Source organism: Nannospalax galili, unplaced genomic scaffold (assembly GCF_000622305.1).
Source record: "Nannospalax galili isolate Female #2095 unplaced genomic scaffold, S.galili_v1.0 scaffold675, whole genome shotgun sequence".
In the NCBI taxonomy this organism is placed as follows: domain Eukaryota; kingdom Metazoa; phylum Chordata; class Mammalia; order Rodentia; family Spalacidae; genus Nannospalax; species Nannospalax galili.
In genome coordinates this window covers 774579-795886 of record NW_008337205.1, presented here as the reverse complement: position 1 = coordinate 795886, position 21308 = coordinate 774579, and the positions used below count along the sequence as shown (strand labels likewise).

General features: G+C 44.8%; 1 protein-coding gene across 11 annotated transcripts in view; it reads left to right on the top strand.

Moving 5' to 3' along the window:
- Window positions 1–21308, top strand: part of Cux1 (cut like homeobox 1) — a 379665-nt gene that overhangs the window by 177637 nt on the left and 180720 nt on the right. For 9 of the 11 annotated variants that reach the window (XM_008832298.2, XM_008832297.2, XM_017797940.2 and 6 more), the window contains exon 3: window positions 5379–5426. The exons of the other annotated variants lie outside the window; for them this stretch is intronic. In XM_008832298.2, coding sequence (XP_008830520.1) covers window positions 5379–5426 — 48 coding nt within the window. The remainder of the gene's footprint in view (window positions 1–5378; window positions 5427–21308) is intronic. 11 annotated transcript variants of the gene reach the window in all.

Here is a 21308-nt window from a genome sequence, read left to right as displayed (position 1 = left end):
GCAGGTTACACATCCACATGCAAGTGGAGGTCAGTGGACAACCTCAGGTGTCATTTCTCAGGAGCTGTTCACCTTGTTCTTTAAGTCAGGGCCTCACCAGCCTGGAGCTCTCCAAGTAGTCTGGGCTGGTTGGCAGTGAGCTCCCTGCCACCCAGCAACATCAGCCTGCCCAGCTAAGAACTACTTTGCTTTGAGGCTCAGGGAATGAATGCAAAGCCAGGGCTCCATAAGTGATCAACAGATGTTTCCTAGTGCTGAGTGGCCATGTGATATGTCACATCTTCATCCCTGAATATCTCCAAGGGTTCTCTGTGCAAGCAAGTCGTTCATTTTTGCCCTACTCCATCTTTTCATCACCCAGACATAGGAAGAAAATGTGAGCTGAGATTAGGGAAGGAGAAAAGGGGAACCTCTCCTTGAACAGGACAGGTCTGGATCCAGAGGGGATGCTTGAAAAGGTGACATCAGTACTGCCAATGTCTCAAGGGTGGGAGCAGGGAGAGACATCATGAGGGATTTCTAACCCAAAGCCCCAGAGAAGGGACAGAGCTTTCCAGTGACTACCTAAAGGCCCCTGGTGGACAGAATGCCCAGGTCCGTACAACGAGGGCCTGCAAGGGAGTTTGTGATGCCCCCATATACCTTCCAGGTGCAGCCAAATGTGGCAGGGCATCACAGCAAGCAACTGAGCCATATCTCCAGCCACTTTCTCTATAATCAGATGTGTTGCTTTTCCCTCAATGAGTAGTACAAGCTTGAACAAAATTGATACCACAAAATTAATACCATGGGACAACCCATAACTGAATTAAGTGTGGAACCCTAAGTTATTGTTAGGACTCTAAGCATGCATTGAGTTATTCATTCTAATGTGGTTTTGATCAGCTGGAACTCCACCTTTATTCCCTTGTCACTTGCCACTAAGGTTATGCAGCAAAGGTTACCCTGGGACCAGAGGTGGCAGAGCTTTCAGTTTTGGTAACTGTCCAGAAGTCAAAGGGTGCTGTGCTGTGAAAGAGGACATGTCATTTCCTGTTCACTCTAGCCGTTGGCGATAGTGATGGAGAGGCCTATGGGCCAGAACTGAGCAGCTTTGAATCTCTTTCCTTAGTTTAGTAACAAACCAGATAATATTTGCAGGCAGCAGATTGTGATACGGCATTTCACAAACTGCCAAAAAATAAAATTAGAAGGAGTGACTTTTAGCTGGTGGCTTGAAGTGCGCCTGTGTCAGTTTGTGTATGAATATAGAGTGGTTGCTTCTTCCCTTCAGTGGAGTGTGTGTCTGTGTCTGTGTACAGACAAATGCACATCCAGCTTTAATATCAAAGGTTGCTTCAGGAGGTGGGGATGTGACTCATTTGGCAAAGTCCTGGATTCCATCCCTAGCACCATATAAACTGGTTGTGGTGGCACACACCTATAATAGCAGCACTCAGAAGGTGGAGGAAGGAGGACCAAGAGTTCAAAGTTATCCTTGGCTACATTGTAAGTTTGAGGCCAGCCTGGAATATATGAAACCCTACCAAAAAAAAAAAAACAAACAAACAAACAAAAAACAAACAACAAAAATCTTCTAAACAAACCAACCATTGCTTTAGTAGGTCCTTAGGAGACATAGTTACACTCTAATAAGTGATTTAAAATTTTTTTAATTTTATGTGTATGAGTGCTCTGCTTACATATATGTAAGTGCACCACATGCAGTGCCCATGGAGGCCAAAAGAACAGATGGGTGTTAGCTGCCATGTGGGTGCTAGGAACTGGATCTGGGTCTTCTGCAAGAGCAGCCAGTGCTCTTAACTGCTGAACTGTTGCTCCACCCCCCAATAAATGATTTTTAAAGACCAGAGAGTTGACCAGTGTGTTAGTGTACACCTGTAATCCCAACACTTAGGAGACTGATGCAATAAGATTGTGAGTTCCTGGCCAACCTCAGCTATATCGTGAGACCCTATATCCTCATATAAAATAAAGCAAAAGCTGGGGCCAGAGAGATGGCTCAGTGGTTAAGAGCATTGACTGCTCTTGCAGAGGATCTGGGTTCAATTCACAGCACCCATATGGTGGCTAACAACCTATAACTCCAGTTACTGGAGAATCCAATACCTTCCTCTTATCTCCACGGGCATTGCACAATGGTACACTTACATATATGTAGGCAATACACTAATACACATAAAATAAAAATAATAAACAAAAGTAAAGTAAAAGCTGGATGTGGTGGTGCACACCCCTAGTCTCTACTTGTTAGCGATGGAGGCAGGACGATCAGGAGTTCAACTCATCCTCAGCTCCATAGAGAATTCAAAACCAGTCTGTGCTCCATGAAGCCCTGTCTCAAAAAGCCCCAAATATAATTACTATAAGGTAAAAAATAATGAGCAGTAAGTTGTCTGGGAAGAGTTGTACTTAAGCCTGTTATAAGAAGAATAGCCCTCTGGCTTTCCTGAGTCCTGTCAGAGGTCACAGATTTAATTCTGCCACCTTCTCAGAGCTAGTGTTCTTACTTGGCCAGCCCTGTGCCTGCTGGCAGGGTTGAGGAGCCCAGGTGGCTCCTGGCCTTGAGCCCATACTGCCAATCAAGCTCTCCTTTCTTTGCTCTGCTGTGGTCCCCAATTCTTGACTGCCTCATAGAAGTTATCACGTGACCCTTAATCCTCTAAATGGGGCCTTTTTCTAATAAGACAGGTTCTGACTATTGTAGCACAGTTTCTGACCTCCAGTTTGTGATCTCCTGTCTCTGCCTCCCTAGTGCTGTCACCATGCCCAGGTGGCTTTTCATAAGCCACCTGAGTGATACGTGTGTCCATTAATACCATCTTTTTGTTGGAGTAGCCGCTGTATGCCAACCCCTTCCCCACACTTGGGACCAGTGATTGAATTCTTTAGCCTAGCGTGAGCCTTAGAGAAACCTGAGTTTGAATCCTACCTCTTCCAGCTCCATGACCTTGGACCAGTTTCCTCCCCTTGCTGAGCTGTGGGTACCCTTCTGTTCAATGTCAGAGTCTGAGATGTTGGGATCATTGGGAAAGGTTATGTCCAGCACAGAGCAGACACTCAGTATCCCAGACCTGGCCTCCCTTCTTCCCCCTCTTTGCTTCAGGCTTTGCTTTAGCTAAGCATTCTACAGGCTGGCTGTAGCTGCTTCCCATCCTTTCACCTGCTCCATCTGCTCTCAGCTTCCCAAAGCTTCCCAACTGCGAATCCTGTCTTTCCTTAGTCCCCAGGTCTGCAGTAGCATTCAGTACAAGGGACCCGACTCTTAGGAACTCCTGTGTTCAACTCTGTATATCCTGGCTCTCTTACTGTTATGCCTAAGTTCTTCAACCTCTCCTATTGGCCCTCAGACCAGGGACTCGTAATCTCTGACCCTCCCTCCCAGGAGAGCACTGCCTGTGCGGGGGGCCAGTCAATCACTTGGAGCTGTGGGCCACCCAACCCTGTGTCTCATCCCAACTGAGACTTGAAGTGGAAAATAGCCCACATACTGCTAACATAATAGCAAAACTGAATGTGAAATACCTCATACATTCACTCACAAATACACACATATATATACACACATGTGCATATATACACACATACAGTTTCGTTTTGTTGTTGTTGGGGTTTTTTTGTTTTGTTTTGTTTTGTTTTTGAGAGAGGGTCTCATATAAGCCAGACTGACCTTGAGCTGGCCTCTTGCCTCCATCTCCCAAGTGTAGGGATTAGACGAGTGTCCCACTGTACCCAACTCTCATTAAAAGTAGGGCTTGTGGCTAGAGAGATGGCTCAGCAGTTAGGAGTACTTGTTGCACTTACAGAGGTTCTGGTTTCAGTTCCCAGCTCCTACACTGGGTGACTCACAACTACCTGTAACTCCAGTTCTACAGAATCTGATGCCCTCTTCTGACCTCCAAGCAGTTACACATGTGTAGTACACATAAACGCAGGCACACACATATACACATAAATAATAAATAAAATAAATCTTTTTTTTTTTTTTTTTTAAGTAGGACCGTATAATCCCAGCACTTAGGAGACAGAAGCAAGAGGATCAGGAGTTCAAGGTTATCCTGAGCTACATGGTGAATTTCAGGCTAGCATGGACTACATGAGACTCTGTCTTAAAAATCAAACAAATAAAACCCTAAGTAACAGGAATCATTTTTCTATCATTCTTTGCTCTTTTCATTTGCTTTCCCTTTACTGTTATGTTGTCCTCTGTCTTCTGGAAAGGGTGGTGAGCTGAACAAAATAGTATTTTATTCCCTGTTGCTGCCGTCTGCTTAACACAACAGAAATCTATCATCCAATGTTGCTTGGGGTTGGCAATCCGGAACAGGATTTACAGGGCAGACTCAGAGGTGCCAGTAAAAGCTGCATTCCTTCTAGGAGATTCAGGGTGTTCTGTTTCCAGCCTGTGCCAGCAGTGCAAGGCTGCCTTTATTCCTTGCCCAGGACCTCTTCATCCTTCCATCTTTCTGACCTCTGCTTTTGTCCCCAGTCCCTTTACTGATTCTTCTCTGCCTCTCAACATTGGCCTCACTTGGATGATCCAGGGCCCTCTCTCCCCTATGTATGATCCCTAAGGTAGTCACACCTGCAGTGACTGACCCTTTACTGTGTCAACTCACAAGTAGCGGTATTTATGCAAGAAGAGTCTGCTAATTCAGCTGGTTGTGTTTTGTCATTGAACTTGGTGTAGAAATACACAAACTGTCAGATTCTCTAAGGAAATGAAAGTGCCACATAGATGAATGCAGCAAATTGTGGGCAGGAGAGTCAGCTCAGTGGGTAAAGTGCTCACAACATAAGCATGAGGGTCTGAGTTTGATCTTTAGCATCCACTTAAAAGTCCAAGTATGATGCCATGCATTTGTAACCCCACTACTTGGGGTGGGAGGGGGCATTGACAGGTGGATCCCTTGGACTCACTAGCTAGCCAGTCTTACTAAACCAGTGTACTGTAGGTGCAGTGAGACATCCTGTCTCAAGAAACAAGGCAACCAAGCATGGCACACACCTTTGATCCCAACACTGGAAGACAGAAGCAGATGGATCTCTGTGAGACTGAGGCCAGCCTGGTCTACATAGTAAGTTCCAGGCTAGCCAGGGCTATGGAGAGACCCTGTCTCAACCAGTCAATCATTCAGTAAGGCAGACAGTGATTAAGGAAGACATCTAACTGTGACCTACACACATACACTTGTAATCACATGTACACATGTACACTCAAGCAGCACACATGGGAGTTATACTTTGTTTAAAACAGTGTCTTGCTTTGGGATGGCTTTCTGTGGTTATAATACGTACAGAGTCTTTCTAGGAAGCCTAACGTTGCCCTTTTTCTCTTTCCTTCAATGGCTGTTTCCTGATCGCTCATCTCCATGCAGGATTTGCGCAAGCAGGTAGCACCCCTGCTGAAGAGCTTCCAGGGGGAGGTAAGCCTTTATGTTCCTCTGTACTTGGAACCATCTTCTGTTATTATTTACTGTCCTCATTGCTCTAATAAAATACCTGACAAAAGCAACTTGGGGGAGAAGTGTTTATGTGGCTCACAGTTTGAGGACACAGTCCATCATGTTGGGAAGGCATGGCGCCAGGAGTGTGAGGCAGCTTCTCACACTGCATCCACAGTCAGGAAGCAGAGAGAGATGAATGCTGGTGCTCAGCTCACTTTCTCCTTTTTATTCAGTCAGGACCCCAGCCCATGGGATGGTGCTGCCCATATTAAGGGTGGCTCTTCCCAGCACAGTTAACCTGATCTAGAAACTCCCTCACAGACATGCCCAGAGGTTTGTATCTATGAATCCCATATAATTCTAAATTCCGTCAAGGTAACAAACAATTGTGATTAACCATCAAAGTTGTCAATGCTCTTTGGGTTTTAGTTTTTTGACCTAAGGTCTTACTCTGTGACCCAGGCTGACTTGGAACTCACTATATAGCCTAGGTTGGACTCAAATCCATGATCCTTCTGCCTCAGTCTCCCAAGTGCTTGGATTATAGGCTTGAGCTACCATGCCCAGCTATTTCTCTTTTATTTATTAAGTGTCTTGAGCAAAAGACATTTGAGCAGATAAACCTGTGCTGTTGAACAAATCCCCCTCCTCCTACGGATCTTGTGCTTTCAATGGGCTGTTCTCCTCTGGGTCCTCTGTGAAAGCCCTTTTGCAGTGGAGCCTTCTTTGGGATGTGAAAAGTTAATGGAAGATTCTCGGTGCAAACTTAGTGCTGAGCTGTACTTTCTACAGTGCTCTCAAACCTCAGTTAGGAGGTCACTTTTGTGTCTTAAGCTAGCCTGAGTGGCTGCCACCAAAGGATTCCCTATGAAAAGCAGGTGGATAGGACAGCCTGGTGCTTTTGAGAGACTCTGGAAGTTGACTATGTCTGAGCCAAAGCTGGAAACACAGAGCCAGAGGGAAAAAGTCAAAGAAGTGTTTTTGGGCTCCCTGTAAGGGTTTTCTAGTAGAGTTTTCTGGAGAATTGAGTTTTCTGACCAAAGTGTTGTGGGTAGCAAGTCACCACAGATGTGTGCTGGGGCTGTCTGTCAACATGGATAGGGCTCACAAAAGGCTTAAAGGGAGGTGGCACCCTAGTGCCTTTCCAGCCCATGTGTAGAAATCAGGTTGATTCTGGAAGGCCAGAAGCTATACTATGTGGTTTCCTTCCTTACTCACCTCCCCAGTGATAGGGAAATGGGAGTCACAGTGACAGGTGGATGAGGACAGGGCAAGGGAGTTTCAGAACCTTCAAGAAAGCAATGTTGATACAGCCTTAGGGACTTTGTTTTTTGTTTGTTTGCGATAAGGTCTTATGTATTCCAGACGGGCTTTGAACTTGTTATGTAGCACAAGGATAACCTTGAACTCTTGATCCTCCTACCTCCACCTCCCAAATGGTAGGATCCCATGTGTGCACCACTCTGCCCAGTTTTATGTGGTGCTAGGGTTGGAACCCAGGACTTCATGCATGCTAGGTAAGCATAGTACCACATCCCCAGCCAATTAAGGACTTTCAGTTTTCCAGCTACCCACAGAGGACTCAGAAAATGTAAGGGGCGGGACAGGATTAGAGGGCATGAGAGGGTAGGTTTGACAAAGCATGAGCTGCTGCCTTTGATGGTCATGTAACTAGGAAGACTAGATTACCAAGCCACAACTCCTGGACTGGTGATGGCTATGCTGTGACAGAGGGACAGGAACACCTGAGATGCACCAGAAAGATGGAATGGGAAACAGGAGGATAGGTTTCTAGTCATTGGAAGGATCCTGGGCAAAGAGGGCACAAGTAGGGACTGTGGCCATCAATTGATGAGGATGTTAGCAGGAGGAAAGTGTCCCCTTGTCCCCCAGAGGGGAACCAGTAACCCAGGTCTCAGATGCACCAGAATAGTCTCTGCTTCAGGCTGTATCTCCAGACCTAAAAGATGATCAAAGCTGATACCACTGACTGCCCCCACTTGTTCTTGTCCAGCCTTGTGCTGCTCTGTGACTTTTTAGAGGCCTATGACTGAGAGTTTCTCTAACTGGAAGAACTCAACAAGGTTTATATGTTTTTCTTTCATTTTGAAAAATTCAGAGCTACAGGAAAGAAGGCTTCTTTTCCTTCTTTCACTAAGAAGCTTAGTGCAAGGAGCACCTTGTAACCTGTACTCCATTACCCAGAATCCTACTCCATAGCATTTGGTGCATCTGCTCCCTAACCCAGCCTTTGCTGAATATTTGAGAATATTAGGGCTGGGATGGCGCTGTACCTATAACCCATGTTCAAGTAGTGTCCTGTTTTTCCAAAATTACCACAGTAATCACCAGTCTCCCGCTTAAAGAAGTAGCAGGAGTTCCAGGTTATCTAATGTTTATCTAAAATCAAAGAGCCCCAATGAGGTCAAGATGTCTTTTTTACTGGTGGTACTACATACTGAAAGTAGAGCCTCACACATGCTAGGCAAATGGATCTACCCCAGAGCTACACCCCCAGACCCTCACTGGGAGATTCTAGGCAGGTGCTCCACCACTGAATCATTCCCCCAGCCCCTCACTGGGGGATTCTAAGTAGGTGCTCTTCTGTAGAGCTACACCCCTATCCCTCCCCCAGAATTTGTATACATTACTTTTCCCCATGAATTCTTCCAAAAGAAAACACAAAACAGCAAAATCCAGATGTTTTTAAACAGCAAAGATTTCCCATAGACTTTAGGTTTTCTACAATAATTTGTTTGGATTGTTGAACAGCATGAGGGGAAGCATTGACTCACCAGGGCACCTCTTAATGCTTTTTGGTGCTTTCATACAATTCTCAGGACAAGGTCTAGACACCCGCTTCCCATGGTCCCAGAGACTTGCCTGATGCCAAAGCTACTTACCTCCCTAGATACCACTCTCTGCTCACTGCCTGTCACCCCACACAGCATTAGCCCTGAATGTATGTCAGGCCCCTGAAGGCATCCATCTTCCTTGCCTGCTGCCACCCTTTTATAAAACCCCTGCTCCTGAAACATCCTCCCCACCCTCCACTTTTCCTGGCTCCCTTCCTCCTGGGCAGCCCTGTCTCAAGGGAGACTTCCTTTCCCCCCACAGACTGGCTGAAGTAGGCTAGGTTCCCCCTATCTACGTCATGTGTTGCTGTTAAGATGAAAGAGGATCAGGAACATCTTTAGAATAAATCAGTAATAACCGTTGTCTTTGAAAAGTTTGAAATTTTATAATCATAATGATTATATGTAATTATTATGGAAAAGTCATCAAATTTAACTCATGTTGAAATTTTGATTGATTGATTGATTGATGTACCTAATTTTCTCTTTCAGCCCAGCCAATTAATTGGGAAGGGAGGTATACCTTAGTATTTAATCCACATTGAAGCACATTCTACTCTAACAGCCATTTAAACAACCCCTCACAGCCAGGCCTGGTGGTGCACATCTGTAACCCCATTACTAGGGAGACCGAGGCAGGAAGATCTCATTCAAGACCAGTCTGGGCTACATAGTAAGTTTCAGGGCAGCCTGAGCCATAGCAAAACCCGAGCCATAGAAAAAACCTCTCTCACGCACACACACACACACACACACACACACACACACACACACACACACACACACACACACACAATCCCTGATTGAAGTAATGTGCTTCCTAGGGAAAATGCAATTTCTAGAATTTTCTCCCCTCTCCCTGTTCTCTCTGAGAAAGGCTCTGGCTTGGAAAGTACAAGGCCAGGAACTGTTTTAGACAGTGCTCATAGGAAACTTGTGATGAAATCATCTTAGGAAAATTTTCAAGATCTTATATTAGAGGGAAAATCATACCATGGGAATCTTAAGCATCAACTTTCAAAAAGTACAGCCATGTAAGTTCATATAGGAATAATAAGCATAATTATGGCCATTCATAATAGATTGAAAAACAGAACAGAAATGAGTGAAAAGGTAAAGAACTAAGAATGAAACATACTCAAAGATAGTTCTTTTTAAAAGACTCATAGTTGACAAACCATCTTACTAATCAAAAAAATTAAAACAATGTTAGGAATAAAAATGAACAATCATCTTGTTGTTGCAGCAGACTCAAAGATGTAAGAGAATGCTGTGAACAGTTTTATTTGCATAAATTTTTGAGGTCTTTTGTTTTGGTTTTGGTTTTGCTTTGTTTTGTTGGTTTTTTGAGACAGGGTCTCACTATGTAGCCCTATCTGGTCTATGTAGACCAGGCTGCCCTCAAGCTTACAGAGATCTGCCTGCCTCTGCCTCCCAAGTGCTAGGATTACAGATGTGTATCACCAAACCTGTCTTATTCCCACTAAAAAAAAAAAAAAAAAAATTTTTTTTTTTTTTTTGTCTTTTTGTGACAGGGTCTCCCTCTAGCCCCACCTGGCCTGGAACTCACCCTGTAGACCAGGCTGGCTTTGAACTCGCAGAGATCCTCCTTCCTCTGCCTCCCCACTACTGAGACTAAAGGTGTGTGCTACCACCCCCAGCTATTCCCATAAATTTTAAAACAGATAGAATGAGCCCACTTATCAAATCATGTAACCACCAAAACTGGTTAAAGAAAAAGAAGAAAACTCAAATAGTCTAGTAACTAATATAGAAATATGCTCACAGTATGTTTTAGAAACTCTCTCCCTGGGGAGACATTAAAAAGTCTACCCCTTCCTACTCTGCCCAGGACAAAGCAAAGTACAATTTCACCAAAGCCCAGCATGGGGACCCAGTTAATTGGGTTGAAATCATGGGTAAGGGATTATTTAGAGATGTGTGGGTGACCCCAAAACAGCTTTATCACCAAAAAGTCTCACCCCAGTATGGACAGCACCCTCCCCATATGGGTTAGATGGGGTCTTCTCCTCCATTAACCTTCCACACTCTATATATTATAGCAGCTCTTGAGATCAGGAACCCATGTGCAGTTCAGTCAGAATTACATGCAAATGGCCAGCAGGTGCAGGAAGGAGTGATTGTGATCAGGTAAGGGTTCACTGACCCCCTCAGACCCACATTCCTTCTGTGAGGGAATGCTAACCATCAGCAAGCCCTGGTTTTTTTTATAGGTCTCTTGCAAGCAATCACGGCAGCTCTAATGAAGATGGCAGCTACTGTCCTACCAGGATAGCGCTGTATAACACAGGCTTTAGACAGTTTTCTCTGGGAGAGATCTATCTATCTTTCCTGGAACAGGCAGTTCTGATATTTTCCAAACTCCATTAGAAAATAGAAAACGAAAGAACACTTCCTAATGCATTTTATGAGGTTGCTGTAACCCTGATGGCAAGAACAGAACAAGAAGAAAAATAAAACTCTTTCTTATTTATGACTAGATAATTCAGGAGCCCTTAGAAAGGTAAATGGGACCCACCACGCCTGCTAGACCCCAAGAATGCTGTTTTATTTAATATTAGAAAGTCTCACTAACGTTACCAGAGTACAGATTGCCACTTCAATAAGTATAAGAAAAAAACTAATAAAATTCATTCATGATTAAATAAAGAAAAACTACCTGCAAAGTAGGAATAAAGGGAACCTTTTTTTTCTTAACTTCAATAGGGTACCTATGTAACTTCAAAAATAGTCATCCAATCTAGTCGTGTTAAAAACGGAACAAGACAAGAATTCCTAGTATTGATGATTATATTTCATTAAAGTCTTAGTTACCATAGAAGGCAAGAAAGGAAATGAAGCAGAAATCAGTATAACACAAGGATTAAACTATAATTCTTTTCAGCCTTGGGCTGAAGCTAAATAACTCAGTGGTAGAGCACCTGCCTAGAATCCCCCAGTGAGAAGCAAGAGGTATGGCTCAATTTTAAAGTATCTGCCTAGAATCCCCTAGTGAGGGGCTAAGAGTATGGTTCAGTGGTAGGACACCTGCCTAGAATCCCGAAATGAGGGGTTGGGGGCGTGGCTTAGTGGTAGAGCACCTGCCTATAATACCCCTCCCCAATTAGAGTGTGGAGATGTGGCTCAGGAGTAGAACTTTTGTATAGCATGCTCAAGGACCTAGGCTCCATCCCTAGACCATAAAAATAAATAACAAATAAAGTAAATATTAAACTGTTTCCCCATTTTTGTTGCCTATGAATATCTCGGGCACTATATTTATGGATGCCTTGTCCCATATTGCACAGGCAAATCCAAACACTGCACGGTACACACACACACACACACACACACACACACACACACACACAAACCCAAACACTGCACGGTGAACACATTCTCTCTCTCTCTCTCTCACTCACACACACACACACACACACACACACACACACACACACACACACACACACACACAGAGCCATTCTGAGAAATTGCTGCTTTTGTCTTCCTGTTGCCAGATGTCCAAAGCTGGCTCTCTCTTCCATGGGACAAGGAGGTGCCCTTTCCCTAGTCACTGCTCCCGAATGGCTCTTGGGCTCGCCTTCTGCTGTCTCAGGAGCCTTCACGCTTCTCCATTGTCCTTGCGTCCTGGGTCTCTGCTAGTTTCTGCATAAGCTCTAATGTGTTCTTGACATGCAGGAAACACACTCTGTCTGACAATAGCTTTTGACTTCTTGCAAAAGCCATCTCCACTACAGTTCCCTCCCCATTTGTCTTCAGATGGCTCCATCCTGGCATCTACCCTCTCACTCAGCAACAGGCAATGTCGTGGACACCCATAACCCCAACCCTTAAGCTCCCTTGCACTGGCTGCTCTGACTGGTTATTTTTAGCCTCTTTGGACAGTTCCTTCTGTGCAGTTGCTCCTCTGAACAAGCATCTCTCTTTGCTCTGTGATGAATACATGTGAGTGCTGATTCACAGGATCCTGCCTCTCCTGAGTTCTAGACTCTTCCTAAGTGGCTGCCTATTTGCTCTTGCCCTGTAAACCTCTATGTTAGCTCACTTTTTTGTCCTTGTTGTAACAAAACACCTGACAGCAACTACTTAATGGAGGAAGGAAGTTTATTTTGGCTCACAATTCAAGGGTACGGTCGATCATAAAGGGGAAGACATGTCTGCAGGAGGTGAGGCAGCTGGCCATTGTGTCCACCAGATCAGATACCCAGTGTCATAGGCTGTGATAAATTCTGCTCTAATAAAGCCAGGACTGAAGGATAAGTCTGCTCACAGGGGAAGCAGAGACCCTGTGTACACTTTTAGGACATTCTGACAGGTTTTCATCAAATTACGGATGAAATGGTGAGTTGGGAAAATATCCTGTGAAAAGTTTAAAGTGATTAAGAATTTCCAGTGTGTCCTACAGCTCAAATATGTTGAGTGTAACATATTTAAGTGATATGGTCTAAAGGTTATTTCTGAACAAAGCCAGAGTAGCCATGTAGTTTTTTACAAAGAGGATTTGATAGAGAGTCAGAGGACCTGGGAGCCTGTCAATGTGCTATGGCACTATCTCTTGGCAGTCTCCCAGGCTGATCCTTTCTGGCTTTGGCCATCTGTAAAGTGAGCAAGAGAATGCACAGAGCCTGCTAGCTCTGAAATCCAGGGTTGGGCTGTGACAAGTGCTTGGATTGACTGTTGTTCAGAGAATGGAAGGGGAGGCTGTGCAGCCATTTGGATCTGGTCAGAGACAGAACAAGCACTATTAAAGGTGACTGTTCCCTGCAACTCAGAGTATCCTTACAAGAGACAAGGGCATGGCGATTGCCTGCCTTGGGAGCTCTATCACTTCTTTTCTTTATTTGTAAGTGTGCAAGCATGCGCATGGAGGCCATCAGGGGCCTCCACCTTATTTTGTTTTTGAGACAAGATCTCTCACTGGCCTGGCCTGGCCTGGCCAGCCAGCCTGAGTAGGCTAGGCTGGCTGGCCAATGAGCCCCAGGGATCCTCCCCAGTGGTGGACTTACAAGCACAGGCCATCATGCCTGGCATTAAAAAAACAAACAACCAGACATGGATCCTGGGAACTAAACTCAGGTCCTCATGCTTACATTGCAAGCATTTTACAGACTGAGCCATCTGGATAGCCCAGCATTGGTTATTCTTTACTTACTGCTCCTTCAAGACCGATTCAAGCACCAGCTCCTGCAGAGGACCCCAGGTACCTACTCACCTCTAGGGAGCTTCACTCATGGCTCTCTTGATTTTCAGCCTGGAGAGATCCTGCCCTTGCTGTTTATTTACTGGGATCAAGTTGAACTTGCCCCATACTAGGCCTATGCCTCTGAAGTCTCCAGGGTAGAACTCTGGATGTACATGCACTTGTGCATGTTTATGTACTGCCATGCCTATAGCTAGCAGGTATTGTGTTCAGTCTCCTGGGCAGCATGATGTTAGAGAAGGCCAGGCTCATCGATAGTTCCAGAAGCTAGACCTCAGATTAGCTGCATGAGAACTGCCTGCTTGGCTGTCTCCAGAAATATACTCTAAGATTGTTATTTAGCAGGGCCAGGGTAGGGCCTCCAAATCAGGATTTGACAACCCAGCTTTAATTCACTAGCTGTGGCTACTACCAGGCTGGGTTCCCTTGAATACCTTCTCTTGTAAGCATAATCACTGACCAGCTCAAAGCCACCTGACTGGTGACCTGTTATTTGGGTTTACTTTTTTATTTATTTTTGGAGGCAGGGTCTCTCTGTAGCCCTAACTGCCTGGAACTTGCTATGTAGACCAGGCTAGCCTCCATCTCAGAGATCTTCTTGCCTCTGCCTCCTGCAATTAAAGGTGGTACCTGGCCCTGAGTTTACTTACACAAAAAAATTTGTATCTGTTTTTTTATTGCAGGTTTTTGGAGATAGGTCCTCATGTAGCCAAGGATGACCTTGAACTCCCATCCTCCTGCCTTCCATCTTCCAAGTATTGGGATTACAAGCATATGCCACCATACCGGCTTATGCTGTAGTGGGCATGGGACCCAGAACTTCCTGCATGCTAGACAAGCCCATGGCTTAGGTTTAAAGTACATCTCCAGCCTTCAGAGCCCTGGGCTTCTACTTCCACCAGCCTGACAACCTTTTTGTCTCCCCTGAACACACTTTCTGTTTCCACACATCTGACATCTCTCTTGTTTGCATCTTTTGATCTGCACTTCTGTCCTTCAAGGACTAGGTAAAAATCTATCTCGAGTTCATTTTACCACTTCAGCCTGTTTTTAAACCCTACTCCCAGTTTTATAATTAAATCAAAATTATATATAACCCAGGAGTGGTGGTGCACTCAGGAGGCTGTGGTAGATTTGTGAGTTTGAGGTTAACCTAGGCTGCATACTAAGACCTTGTCCTCCCCCCCCCTCAAAAAAGAATGGCCAGTGTTCACATATTTCTGATACTAAAGAATTTTTGGGACTGGAGAGTTGGCTCAGTGATTGAGTGCTGCCTGCACAACCAGGAGGACCTGAGTTCAGATCCCAACACCTGTGTAATAAGCCAGGCATATGGATAGAGAGCCAAGACAGAGGATCACTGGGGCTTGCTGGTTGCCAAACTAGCTGGAAAGCACAAGCTCCAAGCTCAGGGAGAGACCTTACTTCATAAGAATAAGGTGGAAAGTGATAGAGGAAGATAATCAATGCTCCCCCCCACACACACACACAGGGGAGGGGGGTTGTTAAACTGGGTGTTATGGTGCACATACTTGTAATCCCAGCACTCTGGAGGCCGAAACGAGGATGGGGAATTCAAGGCCAGCCTGGGCTACAAGGAGAATGAGGGGTGAGGGGTGAGGAGTGAGCCTCTCCTGCATAGCGAGAGCTTGTTTCAAAAAAGGTCACATATATTTACTGTATGCACTATGATTTATATACTATTGTATATATGTATGTATTTTGCAGTTGTTTTTAATACAGGATCTCATGTACCCCATGCTTTTTTCCAACTTGCTACATAGCCTATAACCCTAGCAACTTGGGAGGTAGAAACTGGAGGATCAAAAGTTGAAGACCAGCCTGGGCTAAATGGGATTCTATCTCCAAACACAAGGATCAGAGATGTCAGAGCACTTTCCTTAATAGGACGCCACGGAGAGCTCTGGGTACCCTAAAGACAGACTAACTTAGCTGGAAGACATAGGGAGGCTTCCTAGGGACCCCCACCTCTGTGTGGCCCTCTACCCTCCCCAGACAGGTATACTCCTTCTCATCCAGCCATCTCAGGCTTCTACAGTAGCGACCAGGACTGCTGTGGTTGAGGTGGCAATGGGATGGCACATTTTTTAAAAATATTTTATTATTTTTATTTTATGTGTATGAGTGTATTGCCTGCATGTATGTGAGTGCAAGTCCGAAGCCCTCTTCTGACCTCCGCGGGATGGCACATTTTAATGATCTTGGAGCAGAACCCCACAGTCAGACCAGCAGAGGGTCTTCCTGAAGGTTGGCTGGGTGATGACTCAATTAGAGGCTCGCAGGACTGTGCCGAGGCGCGCAGGCCAGCTCTATAATTGAAAGCACATTTTCCCCTCTGAAGCTGCAGCTGGTTTAGCTCTGCTCATGCAGAAAAGGATATAACCTCGCATAACATAGGAAATGAACGGTTGAGAGAGAAGCCAAATTCAATTTCAGTCAGATATGTTGAGGCCGAGCCCGTGATCTATGGGAGCCCGGGCCTGAGCTGCTCGCATGTGGAAAGGCACGCACTCAGCACTCTATTAATCACGGCCGCCAACCCGGCGCTGCCGCCCTTGTGTACCGGGGGCCACTGCGCCTGAATGCTCCTCCTCAGCGCTGGAGAGCAGCCAAACACTCCAGAAGTTAACCTCTTAAAGACCCAGAGCTGCTTTCTGTTGAATAAATGTAATTTTGTGGTCAGAAATAAATGCTTGTGATGTAGCAGGGAGCTTTGAAAACAACAGCGAGCCAAAGCTATTACAAATTGCTCCGTGTTGAAAAAGTCAACAGCACATATCAAAATTCTGCGTGGAAGGCAAATTGATTTCGGCCCAGAGCTCTGCAGCTATTCAATAAAAGTCCTATTAAACCATTGTATGTAATGAACAATCCAGAGCAAATCTAATATTTTCAGTGGATAATTATTTTTAACATCCTCTCGGTAGCCGTCAGTAGATTTCTTGGATGTTTACTGCGGGTATCCAAGTGGGGTGGACCCTACCCAGCTATTATTTGGTCTCTGAGCCAGGGAAACCCCCGTGCATCAGGCCTCCAGCTGCCTGGCAGGCACCTGGAAGCTCCTTGTGCCTGAGTTCAGGAAGGGCCAGCCAGCTCCAGGGCAGCTTTTCTCCTAGAGGAGGGTGCATTGGGATTTTGCTGTCTCCTGGAGCCAGGCACATAGTGGATGCCTGGGAAGTTGTGTTGAATTGACCTTAACTGATTGAAACCTACAAAAGGAAGATTAGAAAGAATGAAAAAGGAAGGTGGCACACAGCAACATTCAGAACCTCAGGCAACAGAAGGACTAAAGCTGGGTCCCATGAGATCCAGAGACTCATGCTAGCACCCACGGGATCTGAGACAGAGCTGGCACCTTGGGATGTGCCCCTTTCACTTTGGTTCCTTGATCATGTGGAGAACAGATTCATTACCACTGCAGTGACCCTGTTGGCTGCTGAGCAAGGCTTACCCCAGCTCCCACTCTATTGAGTTCATGGTGGGACTGTAATCCTGCCTCACCAAGCCACGACTCTTGTCAATCTCCTCATCTAGATTGTGAGCACCTCTAGCACAGGATCTGCGTATTCATTCACTAATATCCATGTGCCAAGTCATAGCTGAACTAGACTTTGATATGTAATGGTGGGTAGATTAATGCAGACACTGTATTCACAGAGCTCAATGGTTTAGCAAAATCTGTGCCCCCATGGTTAACACAGTGCTTGATGCATAGTAAGCCCTCATTAAACAAGGAATGCAAGGATGGGTGATGGATAGATGAATTAATGGAGGAATGGATGGATGAGTGGGTGAATGGATGATTGATTTATAGGTATATGAATGGAGGAATGAAGGGGTTGGTGGATAGATTTTTCTTATACATGAATGGATCAAAAGGGATGGGTAGATATATGGATAATTGGGTAGGTGAGATGGATGGATGGATGGATGGATGGATGGATGGATGGATTGGAAGAATTTTTGGAGAACTTATAGCTAGATGAATGGATGAAAGGAGATGAATAGATAAATGTAAAATTAAGAGGAGGACCTGATAGATGAGTAAGGGTTGTTAGATGGATGAATGAGAATGCAAAGTTGGATGATTGAGTAAATTGAGTAAGTGGAGGAGGTAGATGAAATGGAATAGGTAGTTAGATAATTGGATGGATGGGAATTGTTGAGGATGGTTGGATCAAGTAGATATAAGGGACCAGTGGCTAGAAGAATGAACAGCTGCGTGGTTGGAGGTAACATCTCTGTTATATACATTTAAATCATTCATTGGGGCTAGAGCAATGGCTCAGTGGTTAAGAGCATGTATTGTTCTTCCAGAGGACCTGAGTTCAATTCCCAGCACCCACATCAGGCAGCTAACAACTATCTGTAATTCCAGCTCCAGGAGATCTGACACCTCTGTCCTCCGTGGGCTCCAGTATTAATGTGCATATATACATATAGAGACAGACGCACGTGCGCGCGCGCACACACACACACACACACACGCACACACACACAGAGCATGATTAAAAATAAAATTTTAAAAAATTAAAACATTCCCTGTCAATAAAAAGGTTATACCATCTGTCAGTATCTGTCCAAACCCAAAAGGGATATCAGGATAAGAGCACCACACCTAAAGTTAGAAGGTTTACCCCTGGCTTTGACCTTGCCTCTGCTACCTCACATGATGGACATGAGGGCTCAAGGAAATCAATTTGTATAAGAATTAGAAGTTGTATTTGTAAACCAGGAGTGGTGGCAGATGCCTGAGATCTCAATACTCAGGAGCTAGAGGCTGGAGGATCAGAAGTTCAAGGTCATCCTCAGCTACATAGTGAGTTCCAGATCAGTCTGGGCTATATGAGACTGTGTATCAGAGGAAGAGGAGGTAGGGGAGACAAAAAGAGGGCAAAAAGGAAATAGTGTTTGAGTATAAGAATAGACTGATGCTATTTCTCCCTCATTCAGCTTTTAATACTAGTCATATAGTATTTGTGTAAACATTGTAGAATTTCATTGACTAGAGTATCTGATTGTCTACAGCTCTTCCCTTGGAAAGGTTCAGTCTGGATATTCATTAATCTTTCCTAATGTCCCATTGGCCTAATGCATAATTCATGAATGAGACTGATACAAAGGATCAGATGGCCAAAAGGAGGTCAGGGTTGGCAGTGTGAACTTGTCAGAGAACACAGGGTGGGCTGGGGGCATGGCTCAGTGGTAGAACACCTACCTGTCTAGAATCCCTCAGTGCGGGGCTAGGTGTGTTGCTCAGTGGTAGAGCACCAGCCTAGCATGGATGAGGCCATAGGTTCAATCTCTGCACCACCAAAAAAAGGCAAGTAACTTTTCCTCCCCTTGAGCGATCTCATTCTTGTCAAATGTCAGCTGACCATAATGTGACTATTTCTTGCTAGCTTTTGACTCTTCATTGGCCTGCACATTTTTCCTCAGAACAGTGTTACAATCTTGGTTAACATGGCTTGTGGTAGTTTGTCAGGTGGGAAATGTGAGCCTTCCAGTTTTTTCTTTTTTAAGATTCTTTTTGTCTGTTTGGGATCTTTGCATTTCCACACAAATCTCAGGATCAATCTGTCAATTTCAGCAAAGAAGCCAACTGGGATTTTAGTACACAGTGCATTGAATCTGTAAAATCAACTTTGTGGCTATGACCATTGTCACAGTATTAAGTCTTTAATCCAGGAAAGACTTGCATTTAATTTAGTTTCTTTCTACGATGTTTTGTGATTCTCATAGCAAGCTTTATGCTTCTGTTTTTAGAATGATTTTTATTTGTTCTTTGACGGTTTCACATATGAATACAATCTGTCTTGATCATATCAATCCCAAATTCCATTCCAACTCCCCTAATGCCCCTAGTACTTCCCCTCCCAATATGATACCCTCTTCACTTTTAAAATAGCCCACTGAATCTAGTAAGTGCTGTCCATTCACTGGAACATAAGCCACCTACCAGCAACCACACCCTGAAGAAACATGACTCTCTTTCCCCCAGCAGCTAGTAGCTTCTCAGCACAGAGTGGAGCCTCAGAGTTCCTCCCCATCTATGCTGGAATGTTGACTGCCTTGTGCAGTTCTTATGCAGACAACCACCACTTCTGTGAGTTCATGACTGCAGTAGCCATGTCATGTCTAGAAGACAGCATTTCACACTCTCCTCCCACCTTCCAATCCATATGTCCTTTCTGCCCTGTCTTCCAAAGTATCCCCTGAACCTGGGGGAGCAGAGTTGGTATAAATATCCCATTTAGGGCTGAGCACTTAAACAGGCACAGACCAGTTATGAGTCTCTGCATTGAATGCTTCCTGCTGCAGAGAGAGGGTTCTTTGGCCAAGGCTGAGAGCAGCACTCATCCATGAGTATAAATATAAGTGTTTAGAAGGCAGTTTGACAACATGTTCATTTAGCAAGACAGCAGTCGTAGGTTCCCCCCAAGAGCCTATGATGGCCTGAACCATGGACTTTTGACCAGGTTTACAGTACCAGACATGGATTCCCTCCTATGGAACAGCCCTCAGATCCAGTCAGAAAGTGACTGGTTATCTCCCATAAGTAAGGTCACTATTACACCAGTGAACACATCTTGTCTGGCAGGTTGGTTTTGTAGCATGCAGGGTCCACTACTGGGTAAGTCCACTGGTGACTTTTCTCGCTCCATCAGGCTACATAGCACCTTCTATAAAAACTAGCCAGCAGTGCGGAAATTTCCAGAAGAGCTGTAGCTTGACTTCTTGATGTCCTACAACCAAAGTAGGTTGTGTCTTCAGTAATAAGGTCTTATAATCTAGCTATGGTGAGCAACCAGAAGCAATGGTAGTAGCCTGTGTTGTTTAGGGGACTTCTAGTGCCCCCAAACCAGTAACTTGTAGGTAGGTATTCCACACCTGGCAGTGAGATTCTCATTTAATAATCCATGGCTTCTGGGGTAAATGTTTTCTCCCCCAAGCAGGTTACTTCTGTTCAAACTCCTCCTTTAAACATAAAAAGGGGGGGCTATATTTAAAATTAGCTATTTGCTTACAAAGCAGGGAGTTTCTATAAGGCTTTTTCATAGCTCTTTTGTTTTTGTTACTGTCCTACTTTGTTCTTCATTGCTGTGACAAAATACTCTGACCAATACCAACTTTGGGAGGAAAGGGTTTATTCAGCTTACATCTCCCAGGTTGCAGTTTATCAGGGAGCCCAAGATAGGAACTCAGGACAAGAACCTGGAAGCAGGAGCTGGAGCACAGGCCATGGAGGAATGCTGCTTACTGGCTTGCTCCCCTGGCCCCTGCTCAGCCTGTTTTCTTATGTAACACAGGCCCACCTTCCCAGGGGTGGCACCACCCACCATGGGCTGGGCCCTCCTACATCACTCAACAATCAAGTTGCTCCATGGACATGGCCACAGGCCAGTCCAATGAAGACAGTTCCCCAACTGATGCTCCAGCAATCCAGGTTTGTCAAGTTGACACTAAAGCTATCCATCACAATTGACCCCTTGTCAACTTGACACACAAACACATCACTATTAAACCATAACCTTTCCAATTCTTGTCCCCAAGACAAAATATTAACATTAATATCACAACATAAGACAGTACAAACTTAAAATCCTCACAGTCCTTAAAAGCCAAACACTTAAAAGTCCATAGTCTCTTTCAAAAGTCTCTTAACTGTGGGCTTCTGTAAAATCCAAAAGAAGTACTGTCTTATTTCAAAGGGAAGAATTGGGCACACCTAAGCAAAACCAAAGTCCAGCAAAGTAGCTCAAA